This window comes from Nicotiana tabacum, chromosome 18 (assembly GCF_000715075.1).
Source record: "Nicotiana tabacum cultivar K326 chromosome 18, ASM71507v2, whole genome shotgun sequence".
Lineage (NCBI taxonomy): Eukaryota > Viridiplantae > Streptophyta > Magnoliopsida > Solanales > Solanaceae > Nicotiana > Nicotiana tabacum.
This window is the reverse complement of record NC_134097.1, coordinates 6,498,237-6,516,298: the sequence shown is the minus strand read 5'-3', so window position 1 is coordinate 6,516,298 and position 18,062 is coordinate 6,498,237. Positions and strand designations below refer to the sequence as shown.

Genomic DNA, 18,062 nt, shown 5'->3' with positions numbered 1-18,062 from the left:
GTAGTGTTTTCAGCATCAGTATTGTTTGCCATAGTTTCTTAGATTGTAGGTAAATGACACCAAAAAATAACAACAATACTCGATAATATTATTTGTGAGCAGATACACGAGTTAGCTTGAGTCGTGCTGGGCACTGTCCTAAGAAACTATTTCAGCAGTGTGAAATATTTCTCCGAAATTAAACAAGCTTACCTCTATTTTATTTAAAGAATACAAGAATCAACAAAATATTTGTATTACAATAATCCAACAAGATTGAAAAGAGAATAAGGACAAAGAAAATTTATAAGTAAAATTGGAAATAAGTGAAGCTAGGCGAGAAAGAGAAGAATGGTAAGTGGAAAGAGCTTTTTGTTTCTGATGATTGAGAATTGTGTAACCAATGGTGGCTATTTATAGTTGTAATTGCATGGAACTTTATTTTTGCCATGCAAAAACGTGGCAGAGGATTTGCCACTTTTTACACTTCTTTTGCCACTTAACATAGCCTTCTAGAATGGCTAAGACATTTTTCCAAAAGGCTTTAAAATATTGCCACAATATCAATGTAATCGAACAATAATAAATTAGAGCTAATTCAATTAAATAAATACCCTAAATAACATAATTAAAATAGAGATTGAAGTGAGGGATGGACCTTCGTATAGCAAACAACAACAACAACATACCCAATATTATCCCATACTGTAGGGTTTGAGGAGGATATTGTGTACGCACACCTTGCCCCTACCTTGTGAGGATAGATAGGTTGTTTCCAATAGACCCTCGGCTCAGGAAAGTACAAACACCACATTAATGAAAATATAGACAAGAAGGGACAGTACCAAAAAATCATATAAAAGCATAATAAAAACAACAAGATGGTAAGGTGATCAATAATGAAAGAAAACAATGATTAGTCATAAAAACCTATTACCAACAGAAAGCGAGACTGAGTGCCAATACTACTGTTATGAGCGAGACTGCGTGCCAATACTACCGCTATGAACACTCTAGACTACCTATTCTACTACCCTAATCCTCGACCTTTATACATTCCTATCAAGTGTCATATCCTCGGTCAGCTGAAACTGCGCCATGTCTTGTCTAATCACCTCTCCCCACCTCTTATTTGGCCTACTTCTATCTCTCCGCAGGCCCTCCAATGTCAACCTCTCACACCTACTCACCGGGGGCGTCTGTGCTCCTCCCCCTCACATGACCAAACCACCTAAGCCGCGCTTTCCACATCTTATCCTTAATAGGGGCCACACCCACCTTGTTGCTAATAGCCTTATTTCTGATTTTATCTAACCTGGTGTGCCCGCACATCCATCTCAACATCCTCATCTCTGCTATCTTCATCTTCTGGACATGATCGATCTTGAGTCTTGACTGGCCAACACTTAGCCCCATACAACATTGTAGGCCTGACCACCATTCTGTAGAACTTACCTTTAAGTTTCGGTGGCACCTTCTTGTCACACAAAACATCGGAAGCGAGTCTCTATTTCATCAATCCCACCCCCACTATGATGTGTGGCATCTTCTTCAGTCTCCCCACCCCCCTGAATAATAGATCACGGTATTTAAAACTTTCTCTCTTAGGGATAACCTGTGAGTCCAACCTCCCCTCCCCTTCCCCAAAAATGAACCAAAGACCTCGAAGAACTGATATACAACATCAGGAAAAAGAATAATGATAAATCTCCAACAAAGACTTCGAACGAAAAGCGAGGGAGGTGGGTTAAAACATTACTAGTTTTTTTTCTTGTTGAAATATTTTTTTAAATTAGCTAAATAAATTTTTAAATAGTTTTTTTTCTCAGAATTTATCTTTTAATGATTATTTGGGCCCAAATGCTATATCTCCTCATTTAAATCGCTACCTAGCCACGTTATTTGCGAATGTGCTACACACAATTATTTTTGGCTGGTTACCAAAAAATGTCTAATAGGTATAATTTTTGAGTGGTATAACCGTATAAGTATTTAATAGGAACAAATCCAAGTTCTAATTTTAAAGTAAAAATTCGGACAAGTTTAGAGAGTCACTTATGTCTTTGGCCTTTCTTACAACGTTTAAAAATTTTATGGAAAGAATCTCCATAAATATTCGAGAAATGAGTAAAATGAAGATAAAAAAAAATATTTTTTTGTGTCAACTACACTTGAGAATTGAGCTGTTCTTTTTAGTTCTAAAATAGCATTTGATACTTATAACTTTGATGAAATTAATTAATCTTTACCCATAATAATTTATTTTGAGCATCGCTAAGAAAGTGTATTAAGAATTTGTATAACAACAGGATATACAAACTTCCTCTGTTAGTATATTCGAAACTTTAATTATGTTTTCAATTTTCAGTTAATCAAAATGTCAAAATTGTCACGACCCAAATCGGAGGGCCGCGATAGGCATTCGGTACTTTACTCAACCGAGTACCAACGTAACATATTTTTCTTGTCATATCCATATTGTGAAGACAGTTTGGTAAATCCAACTTTTGATAAGATTATCCTGAAAAAACTAAAAACATCATGTGTTTCAGCTTTAAGGCAGGATTTACTACTTTTTTCAGTTTCATTTCCACACAAAAAGAAAAAAGAAAAAAATTAGTACTACTCAAGAGCTCAATGCTTTTAACCTCTCACCTTAATTCTTCAAAGCACTGGGTTGCTTAGTTACAAGAATTAGAAAAATATCTTGAAATAAAATTTAAAATTATTTTTTCTCGCATTTGATTAAATATTTATTTTGCAATACCGAAATTATCTTATAACCACAATTATAGTACTGTTTTATACAACATTTAAAAAGGATTTTAATACCGAAATTAGCAATCCTTGGATAAAATACTTAAACAAATGCTATTCATTTGACTCTATATTTCATTTTCAATGCAATGAACCAAAATTCGTCCAAAAAGGTACTTGCACTTAATAATTCAAGAAGTATTAATTTCAGTATTACAATTCATACATTATTAATCCCAACATAATTTTGCCTACGAACCAAAAAATGACATTATATAGTCGCTCTAATAAAAAAAATATATTTTTTATATATATATATACATTATGTATATTATATACAAAAATTATATAAATTTTATATATTTTTTTGACTACCAAATATAAATAATTTCTGTCGCGCGCTAAAAGCGATAATACCTTGTTATAAAGAGTAGTCCATCCAGTGGACCTAACAAAAGAAGGGTACGCTCTCTGATAGGGAGTTGTCAACATCGTTCAATTGGATGCATGTTAATGCACGTGATTTAATTGGTGATGCACGTGATTTGTGGAGCCCAAAATCAATAGCCTCTTATCTGTGGCATCATATCTATCAATTTTGAAGGGATCCTTAGATCAAGGTTAAAGTTACCTCTGCGGTCACGGGTTCGAGCCGTGGAATCAGCCGTCGATGTGCATCATCGTAGGGTGCCTATATCACACCCTTGGGGTGTGACCCTTTTCCGAACCCTGTATAAATGCGGGATGCTTCGTGCACCGGACTGCCCATATCTATCAATTTTCATAAGAGTACTGGCCAAACCTTCACAAGGTTCCACATTCTTTCTTGTAAATCAACACAATTATCTCATCCTCAAGAAACTCTATAAGACAATGCAAAACTGTACCAAGTTCAAATGTACCCCAAGAATATGATAATAATAGATAAAATACAAGTATCTAAACATTAATCTCTGAAGCAGCTACCCATATACAGCAGAAATGAAGAAAAATGTCTGTATGAAGATCTCCAATGAAGAACAAAAACTGGTGTATTCCATTTTTAGAATGCTGCCATTATAATGATAGTTCAAACTAAGGATCTTCAGTTTGCACCAGCAACGAAGAGTTCCAGCCACTCAAAATGCATACCGATTACCAATCAAATCAAACAAGTCTCCACCGACGTACCCTGGGTGCTGTACACTTGAATTTTTCTCACAGTACAGTGTAAGATATCCGAATTTTGGGAATGATCCTTCATGACAAGTCCAGCTTTCACAATCCCAAATTAGTCTTCTTGACCCGCCACCGACTGCACGATACATCCAGATCTACATGAAAGAACCAGTTTTTAGACACTAAATGCAGAAAGAGCAAGTGGCATTCAATCAGTAGGTTCCAGCTCAATGAAGAAAAGTTCAAAATTGGAAGCTTTCGATAGCAACAAAAACCGCATATTTAAGTTATGTTGTTTTTTCTACTCATGCGTCAACACATTGCATTCTGCAGTCCCATTTAAGAGGATAACGTTTCAATAAGATGACTGCGATAGCGAACATCTTAATCTATGCAATTAATACTAAAAGCAAGTAGCGGCACTAAAAGCTAAAAATGATTAAAGCCTTGTGATTAAGACGACTGACTCAATTTAAGCCAGACCACAGATGGATAATCTAATCAAGACCCCTATAAATCTCATCCCATTTGTGTTTTTTAAGGCATACAATCCATCTTATCCTCAAACACTACTACAATTCTACCTAGCATCTTGCACCTTTCCCTCAACTGTAGTCACTCCCAAAACCTACTAAAGAAGATGGCAAATGCTCGTATTGCTAGGTTTGTTACAGAGGTAGCACCACCACAGTTTGTAAATGTCATGAGACACAGAGCCTCAAAGATGCTAGATACCATCAAAGAAGAGGAGAGAGAAGCTGGCACAAGCGAGTCACTTTCTCTGAAGAGTTCATCGCCTTCAGCTTATTCTGCTTCAGCTTCAAATGCAAAAACTTCTAAATATTTTCTCAAAGAAGTTCAGAGGTCGCTTTCTGTATTTGGCAGCTAAAGTCTCAACTTAAGCTTGCTGACAGTGCTTTCAAGTTTTCCTGACCAGTCTATTGATATCTAGCTGTTCTCCTTCTGCAAATTTTCTCTCTTCCTTAGTTACAAAGTCCACAAAGCTTGGTCGAGTCCAAGCTTTGCTGAGACTAGATAAATATTGACTGTATCTGTAAGTAATCTGTGTGAGCAAATGAAAATTCCTCCATCGAACTATCAGTAAATTTCTATTGCTGCTACTTTTAATTTTCCAAAAGTTACTTTCTGTACAGTTAAAAAATTGTTATGCACAGTATGTTTTTTTTATAAAGTATTTTTGTTCCACAAAACAAGCACTCGGAAATGGCTAACAAGCATACAATAAATGCTCTCTCTCCGTGAACTCAGCTACACCTATTTAGACAAGAATATGAGAATGTAAAAACATTCATACTTACTATAAGCAACTGAGCAACTTTACCTCGAAAAAACCTATTGCTCCCCTTCCCTACAATTTAATACTAACTGATCTTGCGCCCGGCGCTTCTTCCTTTTGTTCTAAACTGGTGCTTTCCTCCAAACCCCAAGACCAAAGTTTCATGTTCGGTTTTGAATTAGAGACATTAAAAATAATGAATCGACGTTGACTATAACCCCTAGCCTTCCAAGCTAACGATGCGGGTTCGGTTCCCGCTACCCACTCTACATCTAAAAAAGGCAGCCTGGCGCACTAAGCTCCCGCTATGCGCTGGGTCCGGGGAAGGGCCGGACTACAAGAGTCTATTGTACACAGACTTACTAGTACATCATTGAATATACACTTCCCAAAATTCTTTCACATCCGATTCTTTGTGTTTTTTTAAAACAAAAAGTAAAAATACGAAGAAAAAAAAACAGAATGAAAAGCGTCCATTGTTTAATGAATCTTAATTCTTAACGTGTGAGTGAGTTTGCCCTCCAAATTTAATCTTCAGATACTCCTTTCTTCTCCCTCCCCCTTGTTCTCCTTTGCGAGTACTCAGAAAATTGTTTACTTACTTACCACATTTAAGGCTCTCCTCCAACCTCTGTTTACTTGCTATCAGGAATTCATCCTCCTTCTGCTCCTCATTCCTTTTCCCCTGTTTTAACTCTCCCCACCAGATTCCTCTTTCATTGTACCGTTATCTGATTCACGAGATATCAGCACCATAACCCCCTTGTCCTTGTTCCTCCTCCTGGTATCATCCTCTTGACTCACTGGAGTCACCCTCTCATCTTTACAGCCACTTCCATAGCTGCTGTTCTGCCCAGTAGAGGTATTTCCACATAAAAAAGGGACTGTGCATTTGTAATTGATCGACATTCTTAGCTTCCTTTTCCATTGAACAAAAATGGATCAAATGGAATCTGCTAGCTTCATAAATTACCAGCTGACGCGTTAACTAATATATAGTGACTTTAGGGGTGAATGCTTTTATATTTGTTGAATGAATTTTAATATATTTAACTTATATTAAAAGAATTAAGTACTTTTTAATTTTATTTTCATATTTTACTTAAATAAAATAAAAAGATTTAATTATTGCTTGTAATAACAAATTTTTGAGATTATTTATTTACTTATAATATTAACTATTAAGTAAATATATTCATGTCCTTATTCGTAATTTGATACTTAAAAGCACTTTATGAAAAGCTTGGCCAAACACAAATTATTGCTCAAAAGTGCTTTTCAGAGTGATTAGCCAAACACAACTGCTTCTCTTCAAAAGTACTTTTTTCAAAAGCACTTCTCAAAATAAGCTGATTTCTCCAGCTTGGCCAAACAGGCTATAAGTGTCCATAGTAAAAGCCAGAGCAGCTCGAGTTGAACTGTATAATTAAGGTTAAAAAGCCATTAACTAAAGGTCCTCATTCTTCACGCCATTAACTAAAGGTTATTCAAACAAACAAGTTAAGGCGTGGGTGTTGACATTGTGTTACAATGTTGATCAGTAATATCTGATGAAATATAGTTTTTATAAATATACTGCAGGAAATAAACAAGTCTCTAGCAGATAACCCACATAGAGGTATTAGTAGATGCTTAATCAAGTTACTACAATTCTAGAAAGGTACAAATGCATCTCCAGCGAGATGCCTTTTGTTAACATGCACACAATCAATCACAATAATTGTGCATATGCTGTGAATCACTAAATGCAGAAAGGACATGTGTCATTCAATCAGCAGGTTCCAGCTCGATGAGGAAAAGTTCAAAATTGGAAGCTTTCAATGGCAACAAATGCCGCATATTTAAGTTATGTGTTTTTTTCTACTCATGCATAGACACATTATATTCTGAGGTCCCATATATGAGGATATCTCATCAAGAGGATGACTGCAATGGGAAACATCTTTATATTGCAATTAATATGAAAAGTAAGTGCGGCACTAACAGCTAAAAATGATAAAAGCCTTTCGATTAAGATGACTTAGGCAATTTAAGCCAGACCATAGATGGATAATCTAATCTGCACCCCTATAAATTTCATCCTTTTGTGTTTTTTTAGTCATACAACCCACCTTCTCAAACACAACTTCTACAATTCTACATAGTATTTTGCACCTTTCCCTCGAAAGTCTCTCCCAAAACCTACTAAAGAAAATGGCAAATGCTCGTATTGCTAGGTTTGTTACAGAGGTAGCACCACCACAGTTTGTAAATGTCATGAGACACCGAGCATCGAAGATGCTAGATACCATCAATGAGGAGGAGAGGGAAGTTGGCACAAGCGAGTCACTTTCTTGGAAGAGTCCTTCACCTTCAGCATCTTCAGCTTATTCTGCTTCATCTTCAAATGCAAAAAATTCTAAATATTTCCTCAAAGAAGTTCAGAGATCTTTTTCTGTATTTGGCAGCTGAAGTATCTACTTAGACTTGCTGAGAGTTCTTTCAATTTTTAATTTCCGGACCAGTCTACTGATTTCTAAATGTTTTCCTTCTGCAATTTTTTTCTCTTACTTAGTTACTAAGTCTGCAAAGCTTGGATAGAGTCCAAGCTTTGAGGAGACTAGATAATATTGTTTGTATGTAACCTGTGGGAGTAAGGAAAATTCCTCCATCTAACTAGCAGTGAACTTCTATTGCTACTTCTTTAAATATTCCTAAAGTTATTTCTATACGGCTGAAGAAATTGTTTGCACAGTACTTTCTGTGTTTCTTTTATAAATAAACAGAGCATTGTATTCCATAAAACAAGCACTAAGGAAGGAGTAACAAGCATATATTAACAAGTTATAGCTCAGTGAACTCAGCAGCACCTAACTAGGTCAGAATACGAGAATGTCGAAACGTCCATGCTTAATACAATCAATTAGTAACTTTACATCAAAAGAATCTACTGCTCCCCTTTCCTGCTATATAATACTAACTGGTCTTTCTGCCCAGCGTTTTGTTCTGAACTAGTGATTTGCTCCCAAACAACAAGAAACCATCATTCTTAATGTGTGAGTCAGTTTACCCTCCAACTTCAATCTTCTGACCCTCTCCCCTCCTCCCTCCCCTCTCCCTACCCTTAGACTTCCTTTGATAGTCTAGTTCCCTTGCATTTTCAGTTTTCAGTTTCCCCTGCTTCCTTTTCTCTCCCCCTTCAGTAGTCTACCCATTTTGTGGTTTATTCTCCTTTCCATAAAAAGTTCCCTCATTCTTCCCACCTCTGTTTCCTTGCTATCAGGAATTCATCATTCTTCTTCTCCTCCTTCCTTTTCCCTGATTTTAGTTCCCCCACCAGGTTCATCTTTCCTTGTTGTCTGGTTCACGAGGTTTCAGCACCATAACCCCCTTGTCCTTGTTCCTTTGGTATCATCCTCTCGACAGGCTGGAGTCACCTCTCATCTTTACAGCCACTTCACAGCCGTTGTTCTGCATACTAGCGGCATTTCCAAATAAATAACGGATAGTTCAGATGTAATTGACTGACATTCTTAGCTTCTTCTTCCATTGAAACAACATGGATCTAATGAAATCTGGTAGCTTCATAAATTACCAACTTACGCGTTAAGTGGCCAAAGTAAAGGCAGAGAGGCTCGAGTTTAACTATATAATTAAAATACCATCATAAAAGGTTCTTCATACAAGGCTTTCCTTCGGCCCCCTTTTTTTTTTTTTTTGATAAACTAATAATTTTATAAATGTTTGAGCAAAACATGGTCACATACAAGAAGTATACCAAAAAGAAGAAAACCTACAAAACGAGATGGTTTTCCAAGAACGACACCCATTCTTCTACACATAAAGGAATCTTATTGGTGCACCAAAAAGAAATAAGGGATAAAATACTACTCCTTAACTGCACAAAATTCATCTCTACACCCTCAAAAGCTCTCTTATTTCGTTCCTTCCAATCCACCCACATGAGAGCTAGCGGCGCAAACTTCCATGCACTTCGTCTTCTCCTACAAGTTGACTGGTGGCTTATGGTCAATGGAACTAAAAATAATCAGAGAACTCAAAGGTACTATAAGATTATTTGATTTTTCATTTTCCTCTCCTTCAGCTTATCCAATACTAAAAGTTTTGCAAGAATTATTTGTCTTTCTTCACATTTTGATCAATTGTTACTAAAAGAGTGTGACTTTTTAAACATAAAGGAAGAAATTACAAGAATAGCACTAAGCCTGAATGTATTTACATTGTCTGGATGAAGATAACAGCATTAGAAAAGAGATAAAAAAAAGTACAACAAAGCCCCTTACAAATTACCACTGTCAAAAAGAAACATCGGAACACTTTCTTCTGTTAACCATTTTGCACGGCATCCACTAAAAAAGAACCAAGAGCAGTGGTGATAATCCATAGGCAAGAATCGAGAAACACAATCTCATAAAAAATTAAAATCACATAATAACATCGAAATGTAGATACTCACCTATGGTGTAATCATACCTTGCTTGGCAATTCAGTACTACACCGGTTAAGAAAATGGAAGTTATCCCCGCGGCAGCTTTTCACTTCTTTCTGACATTTGAAGACTTCAATCTAATCTTGCTCTTCTGAAACTTTTCCGATTCAACATTCTCTCTAAGTTTCTCCAAAGCTTGAGGATAAGGAAAAAAGAGGTTAAATTAAAAAGACAGAGAATATCGGAAGAGTAATTGCAGAACTTGTGCAAATATTTATTTTCACCAAAAAGGCCAATATGAGATCTCGAGTTGTGTTCTCTTCATAATTCTCAACTACAACCACATTGACCAAACAACTACTCTTGCCGAGTACTTCCAATATGTTGAAAATGGGAAAAGAAAAATACCTGAGGTATACACAGAGTTGAATGACTCTATAACTTCAGAAGAAACAGAATAGGTGGGGCAAGAGTCACAGTCAGCTTTTTGTAACAGCTTCTTGAACCGCTTAACCTGAAATAATTAGCATTAGAGATTCCATATTCAAACAATAACGAATAAAGATAGGAACATTTGCTGCAAAAAGCAAAAGAAAGTTTAGTGATTTGATGTCTCAAATCAAACTCCTTCACCAAAAGTTATTATCTTGGAAATGGTTGTGAAACCTGGTGGTACATGTAGTTAATAGTCAGAGATTACATCATATTTTTTAAGTATGTTCATATATCATACTTATTATCCCACCAAAAGTGAATTGTTGTGACAGTTAGGAGCACAATATGAAGACCGAAGGAGCAAACTGACAATGGAGGACGGCTTAGATTTTATGGTGCTTATAAGCTTCAAGATCAGACTTCTTTTTCAATTTTGTGACCATTTAATGGTTGGGAACCAGCTCAAGTAGTCATAACTCTACTGTTAGAGAATGGTATTGTCTTTTTTAAGTTGATAAGAAAGCAGTTGTTTTAAACAGAGGCCGTCATTGTTAAGCCTAATAGCCTATTATCAAGAGAATGAAAGTTAAAAATGTCAGCTCCCTTCAGGGACGGAACTTAAATTCATTTTACAAAAATAGATCACCTTAAAAACCTTCACTTCATCATCACTAAAAAACATACCTCGTCTTTGCGTAATAAAGTAAAGCAACACCCACTTTGGCCTGCTCTTGCAGTTCGACCCGCCCGATGAATAAATGTTTTTATATACGCAGGCATGTCATAGTTAACGACATTTCTAACTCCTTCAACATCCATTCCACGAGTCATAGCATCAGAGGAAATAAGCACTTGCACTTGTCCTGCCCTGAAGGCGCTCAACGTCTTGCTGCACGAAAAAAGTTCGCGATATGAAATTGCAATACAGTACACTTGAGTAAACAACAAGAAATACCACAACATTCACACAGGTATTCTTGCACGACAATATGTGTCCTTAATAAACATAGCACCACCTTTCTACAGGTATAAGTATGATGACAAAATAGTTTCTTTATTCTCTACTTCCCTTTCTCTTTTTAGAAAAGTTTTCCACTTAATCTAATTTCCAGAGTTCAAAGCCATAATAAACTTAGGTTGTGACCGAGATAGAACAACACCAAACATGCCCTTTTTCTAAACATATAAAGATTAACAGCTCTTAGTAGCCACTTGGATTAGGGTAGACAGGATTTCTTGTGAGATGCAGACATTCTCATATGGTAACACAAGACTGTCTCGTGATACATTTTTTGATAATGAAGATTGTCTCTGATGAATAATTTTGGGAGCAGGGAAAACTATCCCTTTTGTCACAAAAACCTACGATTTTTACACTTCTAATATAGTACCTTGGAAACCGATTAAGCAGAATAAAACTTATAACAGTACAATAGTAAATCAAAATTGTCCAGCAACGTAGGTGCTCCTTGCATGACTACCTTCAGTTAGCTTCAGTAACATGTGTGCTCATGCAAAGCATCTTCAGTACAGCTGACTGCAAAAGCTCAGAACTAAATTAAAGTTGTTAAGGGTATGTATCTACAGTACCTTCTTACAGATTGACGTTGAAGACGAGAATACTCCTTGAACTCAATTTGCAAATTGTCGAAAAACTTAAGCAAGGTGCATAATCTATGAGTGGACTCCACAGATGATGTGAAAACAATTGATTTCTCCCCTTGCAGACTTTGAAGAAGGGAAACTAGATAAAGTGGCTTAAGCTTCGATTGACATATCTACACGGAAGGAAGGTAAAATCACCAATATCAATCATCTTCTAGAGAAGAACAGTGTCTTCAAAAGCAAAGGATGAAAAAATAACAGCAATTCCAATGGGATCGAAAAGTGAGAAGTGAGGTGCAGACTTTTTCAAATTGAACACATACCTGATATACATGAATATAGTACTTGTAACACTAAATTGCAATTGAAATTGCTAAATTCAGCATCCAGTATCCGACAATGAAAATATTTATCCAACAGCTCAAATTAAACATCATTAAAATGTAATTTAGAGAGGAGTCCTCACACTCAAATAGCAAAAAAGCCCTATTCTTTATTTCTTTTCCTCCCTTTTTTAAAACTGGGGGGAAAAGGATGAAAAGAATGGCTTTTTTCTTTTTCATCTTTCAATGTCAGTCGAATTGCTTCTCGCTGGATAAATTACTTTCTGAAGCACATTGCTTCCTCATAAGGCGATAACCCTCACATCGCATTGCTCCGTTGCTTTAAGCAATGAAGTGATGTTTTTAGATAAACCCTCAGCATTACTTCGTCCCATGAAGCAACGAAGTGATGGCTTTTAGATAAACTCTCACTTTGTATCACGCTGTCGCTTTAAGCAACAAAGTCATGGTTTTTAATAACAGTGGTTTGGAGACGTAGGGAAGACAATCATGTATGAGTGTCTAAAGACAATCCATGAGGTAAATACTCAAGACAGTTTAAGCCAATGCTTTTAGAGAAAATAAGGTGCTGCAAACAGAGATTTAAAGAAAGACTACACTGAAGCAGTAACTTCTGCTATGTGAGCATACCTTCAGAACACAAAACAAAATTCCTCGCCAAATAACATAGCTAAATTAGTAAATCCCTTATGACTTAGGAGACAACAAACTTTTTGTTTTTCTTTTGATAGGTTAGGCAACAGTGAGTTCTAATAATCGTTAAGATAAATTATATGCAATAGTAAACACATTTCAGGCACATCAGGAAAGAGCTGATAATGTAAAAATAGAGATTATTTCATTCAAGTAGCATAGTCCCACCACTTTAAATGATTTGAGTTCTTCAGGCAGCTGGTAACGTCTTTCTCCAGTCGTCAAAAGAAGAGGATGATGTAAATCAAGCTGAGCAAGTTTACTTGGGTCTTGTGTTAGTGTGGCTGATAAAACCATCTTTGCAAGCCTTGGATAGGCTTTGCCCTTGAACCCTCTTTCTGTGCCCCTGCATTAGTTTTAAAGCTATGCTTAAAATAATCCCACACGTGAAATGGACAAAAAGAAAACAAGACAGTGAGATGCCTATGTGCACTAAAACCTATTCGACCCCAAGGAGCAAACTCAATGAACCAGCATCACTTGATGTCTTGATCAAAGGTCCAAACCTTCCAGCAAACTTGCATCCACTAACGCAAATACTTACGTAGCCTTAGTTTCAGATAAACAGTGGATACATTTTCATGATCACAAGAACTAGCAGCTCCACAATGAAAGGGTTTGACAGTCAAAGATATAGTGGCATTGTCATAAAGCAATAAACCAGACTTGAATAGTCAGATAATTACTTCTAGTATGATTAGAAAAATCAAAAATGTCATATCAGGACTGAGGAAAGATGTGCATCTAAGAGGAATTCCACATTTAACCAATTCATAAGAGGGAGAATAGGCATAGAACATACACTCTCCTTATTGTCTTCAATGAACCATAACTGCAAGGAAGAAGATCATCAGCAGAAGGGAAGTTCCCATCAATAGAAAAGCTGGTCAGCTGAATGACAGTAGGCAGCCAGGACTGATAAGCTTCCCTTAATAACCTATCTGTTTCATCAACAACCTACATGATACCATGTAAGTCAACCATTAGGATCTTTTCCTTATTTGTTCTTCAACTTTCTTTTCAAAAAAATGTAAGTCAAATGGTTTCAACAAAGCATAAAAAAGAACAAACGAGCAATATCAAAGTGTGTGCCCCATACTCACAAGACCTACTACTACCACTTGAAGTTTAATGATTAAGTTGAAATAAATCTTAGTTGTTCGAGTTGCTAGCATTCTATGTTTTCCTTTTCAAATAGGAAGGAGGCATTGAAGCAAATAGATAACAAATACATTGATTTTTTTTTTAAATCGAGTAAATATAACTTAATTGTTAATGAGAAAGCTCCCATATACAAAAGGTGTACCAAAAAGTAGAGAGTTTACTGAAAGATATGATTCTCTGCAAAAGACACCTCACAGGTGCACCAAAAAGACATTAAAACAGGAAACTATTTCTCAGATGTACAAATCCAGCTCTTTTGCTTCAATAGCTCTCCTATTTCTTTCATGTACAGCTATTACTGATTGATCAATTTATCGATATAAATGAAGATGGTGGAAAAATATCAAGTTCAGGTGGTTATGGTGACATTAGAAAGCTACTAATGTAAAGACAAATAACCAGCACATGTGCTGCTAAAGCATGCACTTTTGTGGTCTGTTTGTACTTAAGTTGGCATCACCCTATTTCTAGCAAAATTCATTCCAAATTATCAAAAGGTACTTCTCACTTTCCAGTGCCTGGTTTTGCTAGTGGCCTTATAGACTAATGAGATACCAGACCCTAAGGTAAAGCAAAAGTTAGCTGGGACACTTAGCTTCTTAAGATGAGCAAGATACTCACAGACAGAAATGCTTTATGCCACGATATGATAATACGGACATACTTATACCAATATGGTAGGATTCAATTAATGGCAAGAAAAAGATAAGACTTGGGGACTGGTGTAAATATACATACTAAGAAATTCTAAGCAACTAAATAAGCAGCTTACAAGATAGCATAGATGCTTAAGGGTAAAACCATCAGTGTTACTGATGTGGTCCATCAGTCTTCCAGGTGTTGCCACTAATATGTCTACTGCACTTTGTAACTCGTATGAGAATTCTTCAGGATCATAACATATGCCATACTCAACATTAGGTTTCTTGATGAGCTCAGAAATTTCATCCGAAATTGATGACTGACCAACTGCCAAGCCGACGGACAAACCTACTGCAGGTGCAAGAGCAGAGAAGACCTCTTTGACCTGAAAACAGAAACAAATGATAACAACATAACCTTCTTCCGAGAAGTTAGTTATCTGTATTTGCATGTTAAAGTGCAAATATAGAGTCTATATATATATATATAATGTGCAAGTGGAAATGTAGATACGTCTATATTCGCATGTGCAGGTGAAAATGTAGACGTCTATTTTTAAAGCCTCTGAGGTACCAAGAAAAAATTCCAACAAATTATTAGATTGCTAGTAAAAGGACTTTCAGGAAAAGCATAAACTTTTAGTTTTTCGGTTTTGGGTGATCGGTAGCATAAAGTTATAGTTCTAAGGCAAAGAAAACCTAGGATCATCGACGTACCTATCAAAAAAGAGAAAGCCAAAACTGGAGGCAAAGTTAGAAATGGAGCAAAGATTTACAGGTAATTGAGAATCTGAGTAATTATGCACTGCACATTTTCCAAAACTAAAACTAAAAAATCAAGGTGAATAACCTGCAAAGCGAGGTCTCTGGTAGGCAAGACCACTAGTGCACGAAGACATTTTACAGCACGTGTAGACAACATCTGAACAATTGGTAACGCATAAGCAAGAGTTTTTCCGCTCCCAGTAGGTGAATTTATACAAAGGTCTCGTTCAAATGAGCCAGGTCCAATTGTCTCTTGCCAGACAGCAAGTTGCACAGGAAAGAGTGAAGTGATGCTCATATTCTTCAAAGCCACCACTAACCTAGTGAAGAAACATGTAGGGGTAAGAACAAGTTGAAGTGGAAGTGTAAGAACTCCAGTATGCAGTGTCACGAAGGCAAAAGGTATTGCAACTATGTTTCAACTGCAGAAATTTATAGACAGTAACGCTTTGAAAGTAATAAACTGACGATATCTGGGATGAAAAATGAATTTTAACTTCAAAAGTGAGATGAAAGGTTAACTATAATTTTCATTCTGCTCATTTCCTTTTCACGGAGGAATGAAACACCTTTTTCTTTTGCGAAGGGATTAGGGAGCGTTATTTAGGTCAGGTAGCAATTTTCACCAACAACGAAAGCATGAAATGATAATCAAATTGACTGCGAGGAAGTATACTCCTATTTTGTAACCTAAATTGATCAGGTCAGTCAAATCAAATTTTAGGAATACTTTGCATGTATGCTTGTGTAGCATTCCCTAATATTTCTTTCCACGACTTTGTAAGAAATAAGTAATGCATGCCAGTAGATTGAAACTTGTTATAATCTACTCCAGTCCTATAACTTGAATAGGATGTACATTAAGGTATGCGACCAAACAGTTTCATCCACCGGAAACTAAGCAATTCGTTTTGATTGTGCATTCCCGGTGTCTAGTTTACAGTGTTAGAGATGTATATAGGTGCCTGGGACAGTGGAAAGTAAATAAATAAATTCCGAAACTTTGGCAGATGATACCAGCATGCTTTTTTTGGTCCATGAGACGAACCATAGATGCGTCTTGAACCTGTTTTCTTGGAGTAATCTACTAATCTTCACTCTGGAAATAGTTTCAATGAGTTTTTTTTTTTTTTACTCTGTTAATTCCTTCGAATGCATATAGGAGATCCACTGAAAAGGAGCTAACCAATCTTTTGCTCACTGTTCAAATTTTGGCATCTACTGGATGCATTACTAATATTAACCTCTAATTTACCTGCTTAAAAGAACTGGTAAAAGCTATAGAAATTACAGCACTAACAACATGGAACCAAAAGCTGGTGTAACATGAATGTAGCTGAAAATGCAGACACCCGGTTACCGTTCATAGAATCTTTTGCATAGATAGACAGGATTTACTTTTTATTTGATCAGTGAGTAAATTTTATTGGTAGCAAAAAATAGTCAAGTACTACGCTAGTACTGAACTTTACAAATTGAAAGGCCTCCTGCACAAAAACAAAAAAGGATAGGCCCCTCTATACAAAGTCACTTCTGTAGTGAGCTAATAAAGTCAGTCATGCCTATTGCCTATTTCATCATATATATATCCTGTAAATTACATGAAACTGTAAGTACGCCTAAACACCTATATTCAGGATCTGAATTGAGCTTCTTTCAATCAAAACACTCTGCTTTCCTCTATAAAAAAATGCTGAAAAACAGCCCCCGCAGTTGTCTCGCTGCCCGTTGCAGAGCCAGGAATTTCACCAAGGGGTATCAATATAATGAAGTATACACACAAAGAAGCTAAGGGGATTCCAAAACATAGTATATACTATACATTAATAAAATTGACATACCTAACCTGTGTAATTTTTCGGGGAAGGGGTATAAATTGACATTGTTTACTTTTACTTTTGCTTCTTTTGGATGTAACTTCAGCACTTTTCTTAGTGCTAGCTTTTGACGTCAGTAATACTTACCTTTTTTCAAATAATAAAATGGAACCAAACATTTTGAGAAATCCCAAAATAAATACAATGCCATATAGATTGTGAAACATGATTAGTTAAAAAAATTCAAATTCTATAATTTAAAAAGACAGCACCTATAAGCAGTTTCTCAAGATTAAAGTGTACCTGGGGTCAAGAAAAGGCACAAAATCGAGAGAGCATTGGTCAAAGGTAGTAATATCAATTGGATTTCTCATCCATGGCAATACAGGGATGTTTTTCTTCTCTTTCTTCAATTCCTTTTCTTCCTCCATATCAAGCTCCTTTTTCAGCTGAATTTTTTTTTAAAAAGGAACACCAAAATATTTTTAAATCTATTTAATAAAAATCCAATTATAAACACAACGACCAACCAGAAACAGATAAAATTACTCAATTAGTGCAGTTGAGGTCACTTTTTGTTGCAGAAAATATCCTATGGACAGTAAAAACACATACTAAAATTTATACCTTTAAAGGGTTTTGAGCGTGAGATAGTGAATAATACAGAGAAAGGAAGTGAGGAGCTTGCTGCAGAAAGAGAAGGAAACTGAGCAAAGTTAACGGCGGGAAGTTGAGGGCTGATTGTCCAATTTGGGTCAACTGTTTTACGGTTTGGGTTGGATCCGGCCCGTTTGAAGGAATTTGGAATTTAAAGAAAATTTGCAAAACGATAGCAACATTAGTTAATTACATTTACGGCACCTAAATATTAACATATCATAATATCTTTCAAATAAATGTTCCTAAAATTCATAAAATTAGCTATGTCTATTTATAATAAGCTTATTACAAAAATTAGTCAATTCATAAAATATTACT

The 18,062-nt window shown here is 36.0% G+C and overlaps 1 protein-coding gene across 6 annotated transcripts; it reads right to left on the bottom strand.

Annotated features, from left to right (window-relative positions):
* Positions 1-3,529: 3,529 nt before the first annotated feature.
* On the bottom strand, positions 3,530-17,869 carry LOC107780906 (DEAD-box ATP-dependent RNA helicase 1). 6 transcript variants are annotated; one of them, XM_075236556.1, is made up of 13 exons: positions 17,712-17,869; positions 17,388-17,533; positions 15,353-15,587; positions 14,634-14,888; positions 13,500-13,654; positions 12,866-13,043; positions 11,646-11,833; positions 10,740-10,944; positions 10,029-10,134; positions 9,648-9,815; positions 9,482-9,540; positions 9,070-9,174; positions 3,530-4,049 (listed from the first exon to the last, which is right to left on the bottom strand). In XM_075236556.1, the coding sequence occupies exons 2-10, from the start codon at positions 17,513-17,515 to the stop codon at positions 9,727-9,729; spliced, it is 1,539 nt and encodes a 512-aa protein (XP_075092657.1). In that variant the 5' UTR covers positions 17,516-17,533; positions 17,712-17,869; the 3' UTR covers positions 3,530-4,049; positions 9,070-9,174; positions 9,482-9,540; positions 9,648-9,726. The 6 variants fall into 6 exon arrangements, with proteins under 6 accessions (XP_075092657.1, XP_075092658.1, XP_016457023.1 ...); XM_075236557.1 differs by having other exon boundaries at positions 9,665-9,815; XM_016601537.2 differs by lacking the exon at positions 9,070-9,174.
* Positions 17,870-18,062: the final 193 nt, after the last annotated feature.